This window comes from Ranitomeya imitator, chromosome 8 (assembly GCF_032444005.1).
Source record: "Ranitomeya imitator isolate aRanImi1 chromosome 8, aRanImi1.pri, whole genome shotgun sequence".
NCBI classification, from domain to species: domain Eukaryota; kingdom Metazoa; phylum Chordata; class Amphibia; order Anura; family Dendrobatidae; genus Ranitomeya; species Ranitomeya imitator.
In genome coordinates, this window is record NC_091289.1 from 153,213,118 (window position 1) to 153,228,605 (window position 15,488).

Consider the following 15,488-nt stretch of genomic DNA (forward strand, 5'->3'; position numbering starts at 1 on the left):
AGACGGACGGACGGACGGGACCGGGAGACGGGACCGGGAGACGGACGGGACCGGGAGACGGACGGGACCGGGAGACGGACGGGACCGGGAGACGGACGGGACCGGGAGACGGACGGGACCGGGAGACGGACGGGACCGGGAGACGGACGGGACCGGGAGACGGACGGGACCGGGAGACGGACGGGACCGGGAGACGGACGGGACCGGGAGACGGACGGGACCGGGAGACGGACGGGACCGGGAGACGGACGGGACCGGGAGACGGACGGGACCGAGAGACGGACGGGACCGACGGGACCGAGAGACGGACGGGACCGACGGGACCGAGAGACGGACGGGACCGACGGGACCGAGAGACGGACGGGACCGACGGGACCGAGAGACGGACGGGACCGGGAGACGGACGGGACTGGGAGACAGACGGACGGACGGGACCGGGAGAGAGACGGACGGACGGGACCGGGAGAGAGACGGACGGACGGGACCGGGAGACGGACGGACGGGACCGGGAGACAGACGGACGGGACCGGGAGACGGACGGGACCGACGGGACCGGGAGACGGACGGACGGGACCGACGGGACCGGGAGACGGACGGACGGGACCGGGAGACGGACGGACGGGACCGGGAGACGGACGGACGGGACCGGGGGACGGACGGACGGGACCGGGAGACTGAATGATCCTTTGATCTGGAGACGTTAGACGAGGGGTTCAGGAGGTCCCCTTATACAGTAACAGTCTGCTATTGCAGAAATCGTCAGATTGCCATGATGTGTATGGGAGCCTTCAGGTGCAGGTGGAATACGACAAGTTGACTGAAAAGTATAGAAATGGTAAGGCACCATGTAAGTATCTGACTGCAATATTGGCCACCGGTACAAAATTACATGTTACCTTGAAAATCTAAATCAGCAAAAAGTGATGACATCATCCAAAAATTACAAAAAAAAAAACAAAACAAAAAAAAAAAAAAGTAAAGATGAGAAGTTCAGATTCTCTAATGCACAACATGGCGACGTAAGCTACAGTACAGCGTTTACCTGAAAAGGTTGAGTACGGACATACTCCGATTCTTGGTGTGAACACGAGCTGCGGCCTCACCGTCCGGCTGCACTCTGTGCCCCTAATGTAATCCGAGCAATGATTATAGAGGACGAGGATGGACTGAGCCATGCCTGAACTCCGGGAAGCCGGCGTCTGTACACACACAGCAACCTTTGTCCTTCTACAGCAAACATGGAGAGGACAAAGGCTCAGACAACATTGCCTCACACTACTGCCCAGTGCAGCAAGGGAAGGCTGTCAGAGCTCGGACTGGACAGCATGTAATGGTCATACAGGTAACCAGCAGTGGACACGAGCCAAGGCTCACCTCCAAGAAGACTATAGGAAATGACAACAGTAACAGCGCAGGTACAATGGGAACTACCGAGGATTTCATTGCAGCCATAACACTGGGCATAAATCAAAAATACATGAGGAATAAATCTCCGATAAGCCGAACTCATTCTGTCAGCAAACACGTAACTGGGATTTTATAACAGGTTCACACGAGTTCTTCCTGCTGGATATAATACCGCATATGGGTAAGAAGAAAACTGCAAGATCCTCATCTGATATTATTACAGCGCTACTGCCAGGAGCTCCGGATACTGCACTAGTGACAGATGCGCCACATTGGCCACTGCCTGGGTCTGATATTGCATGTCTTTTGCATTCTCTTTAACTTGAATGCAGCCATCACTAGGTTTTTACTGTGTAATCTGAGAGCAGCATGATGTAGAGCAATGTTCCCCAACTCCGGTGCTCAAGAGCCACCAACAGGTCATATAGTCAGGATTTCCTTAGTATTGCACAGGTGATGTAATTCTTGCCTTTCCAGATAAATGCAATGATCACCTGTGCAATGCTAAGCAAATCCTGAAAACATGACCGGAGTTGGGGAACACCGAGACCCAAATTCCAGTGATGTGTCATTTACTGGTCTATCTGGTTTAGTTTTGATACAAGCAGTTCATGTTGCTGCAGATCTAGCAATGCCCAGAATGCAGAGCTCTGTATAACCCCGCCCACACCACTGAGTCACAGAAAGCTGCCAATCAGTGCTGGGGCGGAGTTACACAGCAGTTGACTAGGAGGCACAAAACACCTAGTCCTGTAGTGTTAAAGGGACTCAGTTTGAACATTCTGTACAGAAAAAGTCCCACCGCTCGGTACTTCACGGTGGGGTCAACCATTTATATACACCTTGATGGCTTGAACAGTCATTCTGTGCTGGCAGAGTCCCTTTAAACCCCTGCTGATAAAATCCTGATTTTATTGAAACAATACACAGCCCAGCAAGTGACAGTTACTACAATCAGGGTCTCTGTCCATACATCATGCTGCTCTCAGATTACATAGCAAAAAAAAAAGATTCACTTTAAAAGGGACTGTCTGCACAGAATGGCCGTTCAAACCCATTAGAGACACTTGGTGCACCATGGCGGGGCCAAACATTTAACTCCGCCTTCCCACCTGCTTATGCACCCCCTCGTCTCCACCCTCTCATCTTTGATTAATGGCGCTGGCTTCATAGAGGCAAGTAAAGGTGGAGAAAGACTGAGAACAAGCAGGTGGGAAGATGCATTTAAAGGTCTGGCACCGCCCTGAAGCATCGGGCGTCTGTTCTGTTTCAATACTCATTCTATCGACCAGAGCGCCTTTACCAGGGTTGACTTGCAATCCCAGACAATCCTCACAGCCAAAAGTGATGCAGTCGATTACACACAATTACGCTACGATTCACACAATTGGCGCTGCAGACATTGGAAATGGCGAGTCACACTGTAACTATCTGTGGAGTGTAATGGTTATGTGGTACTGAGAAATGTGGCCATTCCACTGCCAATACAGTCACCAGTGTCACTCACCATTCTGCATGTCGGCAGCAAGTGGTGTCTTGCAGCTCTAAATGGATGATCATCAAGTAGCCAAGCAAGTATATCAGTGCAGGGCTATACCCGACTGGTGACCATACACTAAGGTCACTACACTTTTTACTCATCCACATGCAAAAACGCAGAAAGAATGGGCATGCCGCATCGTGGCAAAGACAAATCTGAGCTCAAAATTCGCATGGGAAAAAAAAAATAAATAAATAAAATTGTGCATGCGTATTTCAGATATCTCATGGATTATGCTGCTACTGTTAGACGCTTCAAATTTTATACATCAACCACCACGTGTGAACACGCCCCAGTGCTAAAGTGTGTCTGCCTACTGTGCAGTCTAATGGCTGAAGACTGCCGCAGACTTGTGCTTAGCGGCCGAACCCAGGTCCGCGGGATTTATAGGGGTCACAGAGGCGAGGTCGGTGTACCATGCTCAGTATAAGTCTTCCTGGCTGTAGGGTTTCATGCACTTACAAAAGGAGGATGACTAAGGTTATTGAGCTTCACAAAAAATATGGGTTTTGCAAAAAACGTATTGAATGAGGTCCCAATGCAGAGATCTGCAAAGATGCGGCTTCATAGACAGAAGCTCCTGGATGCAGAACCCCAGGCTCTGACTGTTCACAGCGTCAGCAGGAGTCTGGGGAGGGGAAGGCGAATATCACCTTCGGCATTTATGACACAGAGAAGAGCCAATTACAGGTCATTTAATAGAACTGCATGTATGTAGGTCACATCCAATGTATCAGAAGTAATGCAGGTCAGACCCACGATTCGCCCAAATTCACTGACTTCACAAAACTAGACCATTAACGGTGTCCACGGGGGTCTCACCTCTGGCCCCTGAGGTCAGACAGGACAAGGATCTAGTATTTGGATCTCAGCCCAATCCTTTCGCTGTTGGTTAATAAGTCGCCACTGGGAGATTCTGGCAGAGACTTGATCCTCTCTTTGTACACAGTGAATACAGGGAACAAAAAAAAAGGCACACTTGCCCTCTGCTGCCATATGTATTCATCAAGGTAGCTTGGGTGCAAAAACTTATGTGTAGCCAAGGTCCCAGGTACTAAGATCACTGGATGATGGGAGTGCTCTCCACCTGTAGATGGGCTGCAGCCAAAGTCACGTCAGTTTTATCTTCATCCAATTCAAATCTCTGCCATACATTTTCTCATATTAGGGGAAAACAAAGAAAAGAAAAAAGGTCTGCTATGCATCCCCAGCAAGCAGTGAAAATCAGACAACCGATGACATCCATTGGCTTTTTACGGTAAGTAGCAGACTCACATGGATCAGCACGTTTGGTCCACATACCATCGTTGCCGCATGCCAAAGTAAATTAGATAATAATAAATATATACACACACACACTTTGATGACTGCTTTGCAAAAGGTGGCTACTTTGACGAACCTAGAATATAAGACATATTTTCAGCTGTTTCACACTTTTTGTTAAGTATATAATTCCACATGTGTTAATTCATAGTTTTGATGCCTTCAGTGTGAATGTACAATTTTCATACCCGGCGTTGCCTGGGCATAGTAAATATCTGTGGTTAGTTATAGCACCTCACTTCTTATTTTCCCCATCACGCCTCTCATCTTCCCCCTCACTCCTCTCATTCCCCCTAACACTTGTCATTTCGACCTCACATCTGTCATTTTCTGATCACTCCACTATTTTCACCTCACACCCCTCATTTTCACCTCACACCCCTCATTTTCACCTCAGTATATACATGTTTGTCATCTCCCTTATATATAGTATACACCTGTATGTCATCTCCTGTATATAGTATATACCCGTGTGTCATCTCTCCTGTATATAGTATATACCCGTGTGTCATCTCTCCTGTATATAGTATATACCCGTGTGTTATCTCCCCTGTACATAGTATATATCTGTATGTCATTTCCTCTTGTATTATACCTCGTTCACACGTTATTTGCTCAGTATTTTTACCTCATTTGTAAGCTAAATTGGCAGCCTGATAAATCCCCAGCCAACAGGAAGCCCTCCCCCCTGGCGGTATATATTAGCTCACACATACACATAATAGACAGGTCATGTGACTGACAGCTGCCGTATTTCCTATATGGTACATTTGTTGCTCTTGTAGTTTGTCTGCTTATTAATCAGATTTTTATTTTTGAAGGATAATACCAGACTTGTGTGTGTTTTAGGGCGAGTTTCATGTGTCAAGTTGTGTGTGTTGAGTTGCATGTGGCTACATGCATGTAGCGACATGCGTGTAGCAACTTTTTGTGTGTCAAGTTGCATGTGACAGGTTAGTGTAGCAAGTTATGTGCAGCAAGCTTTGCGCATGGCGAGTTTTGAACATGGAGAGTTTTATGTGTGGTGCGTTTTGAGTATGTGCAAGTTTTGTGCATGTGGTGAGTTTTGCATGTGGTGAATTTTGCGCGTGGTGAGTTTTGAGCGGCAACTTTTGTGTTTCGACTTTTATGTGGCGAGGTTGGTGTATGTGTGGTGAAATGTGTGCTGAGGGTAATAGGTGTTCAAGCACGTGGTAGTGTGTGGTGCATTTTGTGTGTGTGTTCATATCCCTGTGTGTGGTGAGTATCCCATGTGGGGGCCCCACCTTAGCAACTGTACGGTATATACTCTTTGGCACCATCGCTCTCACTCTTTCAGTCCCGCTTGTTCACAACTGGCAGCTGTCAATTTGCCTCCAACACTTTTCCTTTCACATTTTCCCCATTATGTAGATAGGGGCAAAATTGTTTGGTGAATTGGAACGCGTGGGGTTAAAATTTCACCTCACAACATAGCCTATGACGCTCTCGGGGTCCAGACGTGTGACTGCAAAATTTTGTAGCTGTAGCTGCGACGGTGCAGGTGCCAATCCCAGACATACACACACTCAGCTTTATATATTAGATATACCTGTATGTCATCTCCTCCTGTATATAATATATAGCTGTATATCATCTCCCCTGTATATAGTATATACCAGTATGCCATCTCCTCCTGGCTGTCAATTTGCCTCCCAACACTTTTCCTTTCACTTTTTCCCCATTACGTAGATAGGGGCAAAATATATACACATACATATTATTATTATTATTATTATTATTTATTATTATAGCGCCATTTATTCCATGGCGCTTTACATGTGAGGAGGGGTATGCATAATAAAACAAGTACAATAATCTTTAACAATACAAGTCACAACTGGTACAGGAGGAGAGAGGACCCTGCCCGCGAGGGCTCACAATCTACAATATATAAATATATACACATATATACACATACACATACACATACATATACATATACATATACATATACATATACATATACATATACATATACATATATATATATATATATATATATATATATATATATACACACACACACACACAGTGCCTACAAGTAGTATTCAACCCCCTGCAGATCTAGCAGGTTTAATAAGATGCAAATAAGTTAGAGCCTTCAAACTTCAAACAAGAGCAGGATTTATTAACCCTAGAACGCATACCCATAGAAATCTACACATTCACGCACCTGGGGCCTTTTAGGCCTGTTTACAATTATCATGGAATAACTCAAATAAAAATACTTTTCAAAGTTTATTGCAAAGTAAGGATGCATTCCCACTAGCGCAGGGGTCCTCCAGGACGGGATTCCGTAATGGATCTGACCTCCTGGTGACCCCAGCTAAGGCTGGCGGACGCATACCTGGGGCCTCGCAGGCCTGGCAGGTTACTTGTTTTCTATTTTCTGTAAAATTACTTTAGTTAGAATTTTGAAACTCTAGGTATTCCTCAGGTATATAGTTGTTAGTAATTTTCAGTTGTTCATATATTTTTATGTTATAGGCATTTCGGTATAACAACCTTTTTTTTGGGACTACCCCATATTCACGCACGTGGGGCCTTTTAGGCCTGTGTGCAAATAACACGGAATAACTCAAATAAAAATACTTTTCAAAATTTATTTTACAATTGCATGGTAAGTATGCATTCCAACTAGCGCTGGGGTCCGCCAGGATGGGATCCGTAATGGATCTGACCTGGTGACCCCAGCTAAGGCTGGCGGAATCCTGCCATTCCGGCAGCCTTAGCTGGAGTTACCAGGAGGTCAGATCCATTATGGATTCCCTTCTGGCGAACCCCAGCGCTACTGGGAGCACAGCCTAAGATGTGTATATTTCAAAATTTCAAAAGTTTTCAATTGGGTTAAGGTCAGGAGACTGACTAGGCCACTGCAACACCTTGATTTTTTTCCTCTTGAACCAGGCCTTGGTTTTCTTGGCTGTGTGCTTTGGGTCGTTGTCTTGTTGGAAGATGAAATGACGACCCATCTTAAGATCCTTGATGGAGGAGCGGAGGTTCTTGGCCAAAATCTCCAGGTAGGCCGTGCTATCCATCTTCCCATGGATGCGGACCAGATGGCCAGGCCCCTTGGCTGAGAAACAGCCCCACAGCATGATGCTGCCACCACCATGCTTGACTGTAGGGATGGTATTCTTGGGGTCGTATGCAGTGCCATCCAGTCTCCAAACGTCACGTGTGTGGTTGGCACCAAAGATCTCGATCTTGGTCTCATCAGACCAGAGAACCTTGAACCAGTCAGTCTCAGAGTCCTCCAAGTGATCATGAGCATACTGTTGACGAGCCTTGACATGACACTTTGAAAGTAAAAGGTACCTTACGGGCTCGTCTGGAACGGAGACCATTGCGGTGGAGTACGTTACTTATGGTATTGACTGAAACCAATGTCCCCACTGCCATGAGATCTTCCCGGAGCTCCTTCCTGGTTGTCCTTGGGTTAGCCTTGACTCTTCGGACAAGCCTGGCCTCGGCACGGGAGGAAACTTTCAAAGGCTGTCCAGGCCGTGGAAGGCTAACAGTAGTTCCATAAGCCTTCCACTTCCGGATGATGCTCCCAACAGTGGAGACAGGTAGGCCCAACTCCTTGGAAAGGGTTTTGTACCCCTTGCCAGCCTTGTGACCCTCCACGATCTTGTCTCTGATGGCCTTGGAATGCTCCTTTGTCTTTCCCATGTTGACCATGTATAAGTGCTGTTCACAAGTTTGGGGAGGGTCTTAAATAGTCAGAAAAGGCTGGAAAAAGAGATAATTAATCCAAACATGTGAAGCTCATTGTTCTTTGTGCCTGAACTACTTCTTAATACTTTAGGGGAACCAAACAGAATTCTGGTGGGTTGAGGGGTTGAATAATAAATGACCCTCTGAAAAGACTTTTCACAATTTAAAAAAAAAAAATAAACAAAGAAATAACATTCTTTTTTGCTGCAGTGCATTTCACACTTCCAGGCTGATCTACAGTCCAAATGTCACAATGCCAAGTTAATTCCAAATGTGTAAACCTGCTAAATCTAGCACAACCAGGGAAAGCTCAAACATCAGAGACCCAAAGGAGTATATAACAAATATTTATTAATTACAAAGTACAAAAAGCAGAGTAAACACTACCAAGCAGGTAAAAAGACAAATACAGGTGGTCCGCATAAAAATTCAACAGCCTGATCACTGACCATATAATTAGAAAAAAGAGAATGATTGCACTGTACTAAACTAAAAATAGAAAAACAACCAAAAATGGTATAAATGTGCAAATGACAAATATAAGTTCTAAAGTGCAATACTAGCTAAAGTGCTGAAGTAATAGAGAAGCTGCACCAATTAAGCCACCAAGGCCCCACTGAATACCTATGCTGAAAGCACGCCAATCCCCAATGGTATGCAAAGTGCAAGGAGTGCTAGGATAGGGAGAAATGGGATAAGGGTGCACGCTATCTATAAGGTCAGGAAATGCCAGGAAGTGTAAATGAGTACGTAAAAGGGAAAAATACCTACATGCGGAAAACCATCTGAAGTCCTAGCCTGCCGCCTCTACGCGCGTTTCGCCTGTATTTGTCTTTTTACCTGCTTGGTAGTGTTTACTCTGCTTTTTGTACTTTGTAATTAATAAATATTTGTTATATACTCCTTTGGGTCTCTGATGTTTGAGCTTTCCCTGGTTGTGCTATGTATAGTTTGGAGTTTCTACTATTTTGATCCTGTTGTTATATCCTGTGTTACTAACCTGCTAAATCTGCAGAGGGTTGAATACTACTTGTAGGCACTGTATATACAATATATATATATATATATATATATATATATATATATATATATATATATATATATATATATATATATATATGTATGTATGTATATATATATATATATATATTATATACATATATACATACACGTGAATCTATGGTTTGGGGGTGATATGCTGGGCTCAAATATGGGCATGGAAACATTCTCTTACTTACCCAATGACTGCTAGGGATGAACCGGGCGGATGTCACCGTTAAACTTAACTTTTTTTTTCTTTGAAATCATTGTTGAGCCATATGAGCAGTTTTCTTAGTTGCCTTCTTCTGGATACATGCAAGTCATCATTAATCTATATTAATTTACTGTGACAGTGGCTTCCCTGTTCAGCACAATGACCTCTCGCACTGTCATTACTGATCTGCCCACCACTGATAACAGGATGACAACTTTCATTTTCATTGTAATCAAAGAGTCTGTTTTTTATGTCATCCTATTACCAGTCTGATGCGAATCCTAGTGGCCACAGGAAGAACAGCAACATATTGCAAAAATGTTTTAACATGTGCTTTGTTTGGGACACAAGAAGGTGGAGGACCATATGTTACTAAAAAGCAAAAAGTTGGGGGGTGATTTTTTTTTTTTTTTCTTCAAATCGTACATTTTTTGGTTGTCCCATGAAATAATTTACTAATGGGCCTACGGTGGTCTTAAAATAAAAAATATACTCACTTACTGGACCACGCCATGTGTCCGACCTGCTGCCCATGTTCCCCCGCCGGTCTCCTTGCCACTGCATGTGGCAGGGCTGTCATATGACCACTACAACCAATCAGCAGTCACAGATTAGATGCATATGTGATGGTCCATCTAAGCTGGATGAGCATTTTCTCTTCCTGCTCAGATGGCACAATTTGTGACAACTTCTGCAGGAACAGGAAGCGAGGAGACCGTCTGGGAACACCGTGAGCAGTGCAGAGGACTAATTGGGTCCAGTAGTTGAATATTTGTTTGTTTTTCCTCCCAAAACCATCATGGATCCAGTTGTAAAATGAAATATTGTAGTGGACAATATCATCACTCCAAAACGTTCTCTTTTATAAATCGTAATACAGTTGCCTCATTGAAGACAACCCTCAGTCCGACTGTACGGATAACGCAGTGTTTGGCGTGGACCACAAGTTACTTTTTTTGTAAAAAGCCTATGAGACTTCCATTGACGATTCCATAGAAAGGGACTTCAGATCATGCATGGTCTTCGCAGTGGACCAGGACAGTAAGTGATGGTCACGTGGTCCGCTGGGACCGAAACAGTCAATGTGATGGCTTTTAAAAAGAGGAACTGAAACAGGAAATACACAAGAAAAACTCATCTTTGTATCATTAGTACGGCTGTAACATACAAATGTTGCAGAACATAAGTAACAAAACTATAAAAAAAACAAAAACCCAGCAGCAGACACTTACCGGTTCTGTTCTTCTAGCTTCGCCAGCAGCTCTACTTCGTCTGGACTTAGTTTTACTGGAGAGGATGGGGAAAGTGCTGGTGTGGACAGGGTGGTGGACGAGGACGTAGTGTGTAATGACGTTGATGGACTCGCCACCTGACTTGCCATTTGACTGACAGTGTGTGACACGGTGTTCTTTACCCATGAGAGAGTAGAACTCAACTTTTCTGCAACCTTGTCTGTCGCCACCTGAAATGCAGAAAGATAAAAAAATAAATAAATAAAATAAAATTACATACCGTATATTGTCACAAAAGTATTGCAGTTTTTTTTTCCTGATCTGTTCCCACCTGGTATTACCGAAGAACAACTAAATTATTCACTGGGAAATAAAAAAGGAACTAAAAAGAATGTTACTACAAACTGCATCTATTAACTAACAAGCCGCGCTGACCACAACTAGCAACATAACGTGACTGTGAAGAACCCAAACAATGGCGGAGAATGGGGCACGTCATTTACCTTCAGAGCTCATGTGCACAACCGTGTACTGTGATCCGCAGCACACGGAGAGAGGTCACGTGCCTGCAGTACCCCAGTACACATCCGGTGTGCCGCCAAACAACGCCACATTATCCAGATCGTAAAGTTTATCAAGAAATGTAAGAGAATCTGGCGCCAAACCACCGGAGCAATAGAATATTTCAAGCACTTCAAATGATAACATGAAGATAAATTTACGTAGGCAATAGCATTATAATGAGGAGACAGTCTAATGAAAGGGAATACAGGAAATCCCCTGCCTGTCCGGCACTATCCCCATCCTCTGCCTGTCTGACACCAGCTCCATCCCCATCCTCCGCCAGTCCGGCACCAAAACCATCCCCATCCCCGCCAGTCCAGCACCAGCTCCATCCCCATCTCCCGCCAGTCCGGCACCAAAACCATCCCCATCCCCGCCAGTCCAGCACCAGCTCCAACCCCATTCCCCGCCAGTCCGGCACCAGCTCCAACCCCTGCCAGTCCGGCACCAGCTCCATCCCCATCCCCCACCAGTCCAGAACCAGCTGCATCCCCATCCCCCACCAGTCCAGAACCAGCTGCATCCCCATCCCCCGCCAGTCCAGCACCAGCTCCATCCCCATCCCCTGCCAGTCCAGCACCAGCTCCATCCCCATCCCCCACCAGTCCAGCACTAGCTGCATCCCCATCCCCCGCCAGTCCAGCACCATCCCCATCTCCCGCCAGTCCGGCACCAGCTCTCTCATGGTCCCGATGTCTTTGGCACAGTATAATGATATACACACACGTCACCACTGCAGCCAATCACTGGCCTCAGTGTTCATCTGGCCGTACACATCACGAACAATGATCGGCAGAGATCGAGACTGGACAGGAAATTTTACAGGTCAATAATATCTGTATTTGATAACATTTTTAGCAAGTCAATTTCATTTATTAAAAGTGAACCCAGCATGTAATAAAGGCTGTCCACGGGCAGGAAGGAATCAGTCCGTCTGATGCTGTTGAGCTTACAGCCGTGTAGGCTTTATTCTTAATTACTACAGCATTTCAGAGAAAAAATACTTTAGAATTTGGGAAGTCAAACAGATGACTAGTCCAAAAGGCAAGTCCTTGGCAGAAAAATATAAAATTACAAATCAAATTAAAATACAAAAAAAAAAAAGAAAGTTAAAAATTAGCCATCCAAAATATGGCATGCGGAATCGCTGTCCCCCCGACAATCTGTCAGAGGAGTTGGGAGGCACAAATACACATGAACAGTCGTCCGATACTGTTGGGTTTGGAAGACAGTGTGTGTATGAGAGCTTTGGATTGATCACCCGACAATTGTTTGTGCTGAAGGTTGTTCAACCAACAGACTACTTTCAAATGGCCATGTAAAGAAGCCTTCCCTGTAACATATTCCCTCATAAACCTGTGTAAATGGTGTACTGTCATTGTGTTAAATATATTTACAGGTCCTTCTCAAAAAATTAGCATATAGTGTTAAATTTCATTATTTACCATAATGTAATGATTACAATTAAACTTTCATATATTATAGATTCATTATCCACCAACTGAAATTTGTCAGGTCTTTTATTGTTTTAATACTGATGATTTTGGCATACAACTCCTGATAACCCAAAAAACCTGTCTCAATAAATTAGCATATTTCACCCATCCAATCAAATAAAAGTGTTTTTTAATAACAAACAAAAAAACCATCAAATAATAATGTTCAGTAATGCACTCAATACTTGGTCGGGAATCCTTTGGCAGAAATGACTGCTTCAATGCGGCATGGCATGGAGGCAATCAGCCTGTGACACTGCTGAGATGTTATGGAGGCCCAGGATGCTTCAATAGCGGCCTTAAGCTCATCCAGAGTGTTGGGTCTTGCGTCTCTCAACTTTCTCTTCACAATATCCCACAGATTCTCTATGGGGTTCAGGTCAGGAGAGTTGGCAGGCCAATTGAGCACAGTAATACCATGGTCAGTAAACCATTTACCAGTGGTTTTGGCACTGTGAGCAGGTGCCAGGTCGTGCTGAAAAATGAAATCTTCATCTCCATAAAGCATTTCAGCCGATGGAAGCATGAAGTGCTCCAAAATCTCCTGATAGCTAGCTGCATTGACCCTGCCCTTGATGAAACACAGTGGACCAACACCAGCAGCTGACATGGCACCCCACACCATCACTGACTGTGGGTACTTGACACTGGACTTCAGGCATTTTGGCATTTCCTTCTCCCCAGTCTTCCTCCAGACTCTGGCACCTTGATTTCCGAATGACATGCAAAATTTGCTTTCATCAGAAAAAAGTACTTGGGACCACTTAGCAACAGTCCAGTTGGAATCGGTCCTTCTCCACAATCTTCCTCAGGGTCCGGTCTCCTCTTCTCGTTGTACAGCGTTTTCTGCCACATTAGTAACATAGTAACATAGTAACATAGTTAGTAAGGCCGAAAAAAGACATTTGTCCATCCAGTTCAGCCTATATTCCATCATAATAAATCCCCAGATCTACGTCCTTCTACAGAACCTAATAATTGTATGATACAATATTGTTCTGCTCCAGGAAGACATCCAGGCCTCTCTTGAACCCCTCGACTGAGTTCGCCATCACCACCTCCTCAGGCAAGCAATTCCAGATTCTCACTGCCCTAACAGTAAAGAATCCTCTTCTATGTTGGTGGAAAAACCTTCTCTCCTCCAGACGCAAAGAATGCCCCCTTGTGCCCGTCACCTTCCTTGGTATAAACAGATCCTCAGCGAGATATTTGTATTGTCCCCTTATATATTTATACATGGTTATTAGATCGCCCCTCAGTCGTCTTTTTTCTAGACTAAATAATCCTAATTTCGCTAATCTATCTGGGTATTGTAGTTCTCCCATCCCCTTTATTAATTTTGTTGCCCTCCTTTGTACTCTCTCTAGTTCCATTATATCCTTCCTGAGCACCGGTGCCCAAAACTGGACACAGTACTCCATGTGCGGTCTAACTAGGGATTTGTACAGAGGCAGTATAATGCTCTCATCATGTGTATCCAGACCTCTTTTAATGCACCCCATGATCCTGTTTGCCTTGGCAGCTGCTGCCTGGCACTGGCTGCTCCAGGTAAGTTTATCATTAACTAGGATCCCCAAGTCCTTCTCCCTGTCAGATTTACCCAGTGGTTTCCCGTTCAGTGTGTAATGGTGATATTGATTCCCTCTTCCCATGTGTATAACCTTACATTTATCATTGTTAAACCTCATCTGCCACCTTTCAGCCCAAGTTTCCAACTTATCCAGATCCATCTGTAGCAGAATACTATCTTCTCTTGTATTAACTGCTTTACATAGTTTTGTATCATCTGCAAATATCGATATTTTACTGTGTAAACCTTCTACCAGATCATTAATGAATATGTTGAAGAGAACAGGTCCCAATACTGACCCCTGCGGTACCCCACTGGTCACAGCGACCCAGTTAGAGACTATACCATTTATAACCACCCTCTGCTTTCTATCACTAAGCCAGTTACTAACCCATTTACACACAATTTCCCCCAGACCAAGCATTCTCATTTTGTGTACCAACCTCTTGTGCGGCACGGTATCAAACGCTTTGGAAAAATCGAGATATACCACGTCCAATGACTCACCGTGGTCCAGCCTATAGCTTACCTCTTCATAAAAACTGATTAGATTGGTTTGACAGGAGCGATTTCTCATAAACCCATGCTGATATGGAGTTAAACAGTTATTCTCATTGAGATAATCCAGAATAACATCCCTCAGAAACCCTTCAAATATTTTACCAACAATAGAGGTTAGACTTACTGGCCTATAATTTCCAGGTTCACTTTTAAAGCCCTTTTTGAATATTGGCACCACATTTGCTATGCGCCAGTCCTGCGGAACAGACCCTGTCGCTATAGAGTCACTAAAAATAAGAAATAATGGTTTATCTATTACATTACTTAGTTCTCTTAGTACTCGTGGGTGTATGCCATCCGGACCCGGAGATTTATCTATTTTAATCTTATTTAGCCGGTTTCGCACCTCTTCTTGGGTTAGATTGGTGACCCTTAATATAGGGTTTTCATTGTTTCTTGGGATTTCACCTAGCATTTCATTTTCCACCGTGAATACCGTGGAGAAGAAGGTGTTTAATATGTTAGCTTTTTCCTCGTCATCTACAACCATTCTTTCCTCACTATTTTTTAAGGGGCCTACATTTTCAGTTTTTATTCTTTTACTATTGATATAGTTGAAGAACAGTTTGGGATTAGTTTTACTCTCCTTAGCAATGTGCTTCTCTGTTTCCTTTTTGGCAGCTTTAATTAGTTTTTTAGATAAAGTATTTTTCTCCCTATAGTTTTTTAGAGCTTCAATGGTGCCATCCTGCTTTAGTAGTGCAAATGCTTTCTTTTTACTGTTAATTGCCTGTCTTACTTCTTTGTTTAGCCACATTGGGTTTTTCCTATTGTTTCCTTCCAACAGACTTACCATTGA

The 15,488-nt window shown here is 44.3% G+C and overlaps 1 protein-coding gene across 5 annotated transcripts in view; it reads right to left on the reverse strand.

The window, feature by feature from the left end:
• EVI5 (ecotropic viral integration site 5) overlaps window positions 1-15,488 on the reverse strand; it is a 206,541-nt gene that overhangs the window by 133,557 nt on the left and 57,496 nt on the right. For all 5 annotated transcript variants that reach the window (XM_069737571.1, XM_069737570.1, XM_069737568.1 and 2 more), the window contains one exon: window positions 10,499-10,728. In XM_069737571.1, the coding sequence (XP_069593672.1) occupies window positions 10,499-10,647 (149 nt within the window). In that variant the 5' untranslated portion in view covers window positions 10,648-10,728. The remainder of the gene's footprint in view (window positions 1-10,498; window positions 10,729-15,488) is intronic.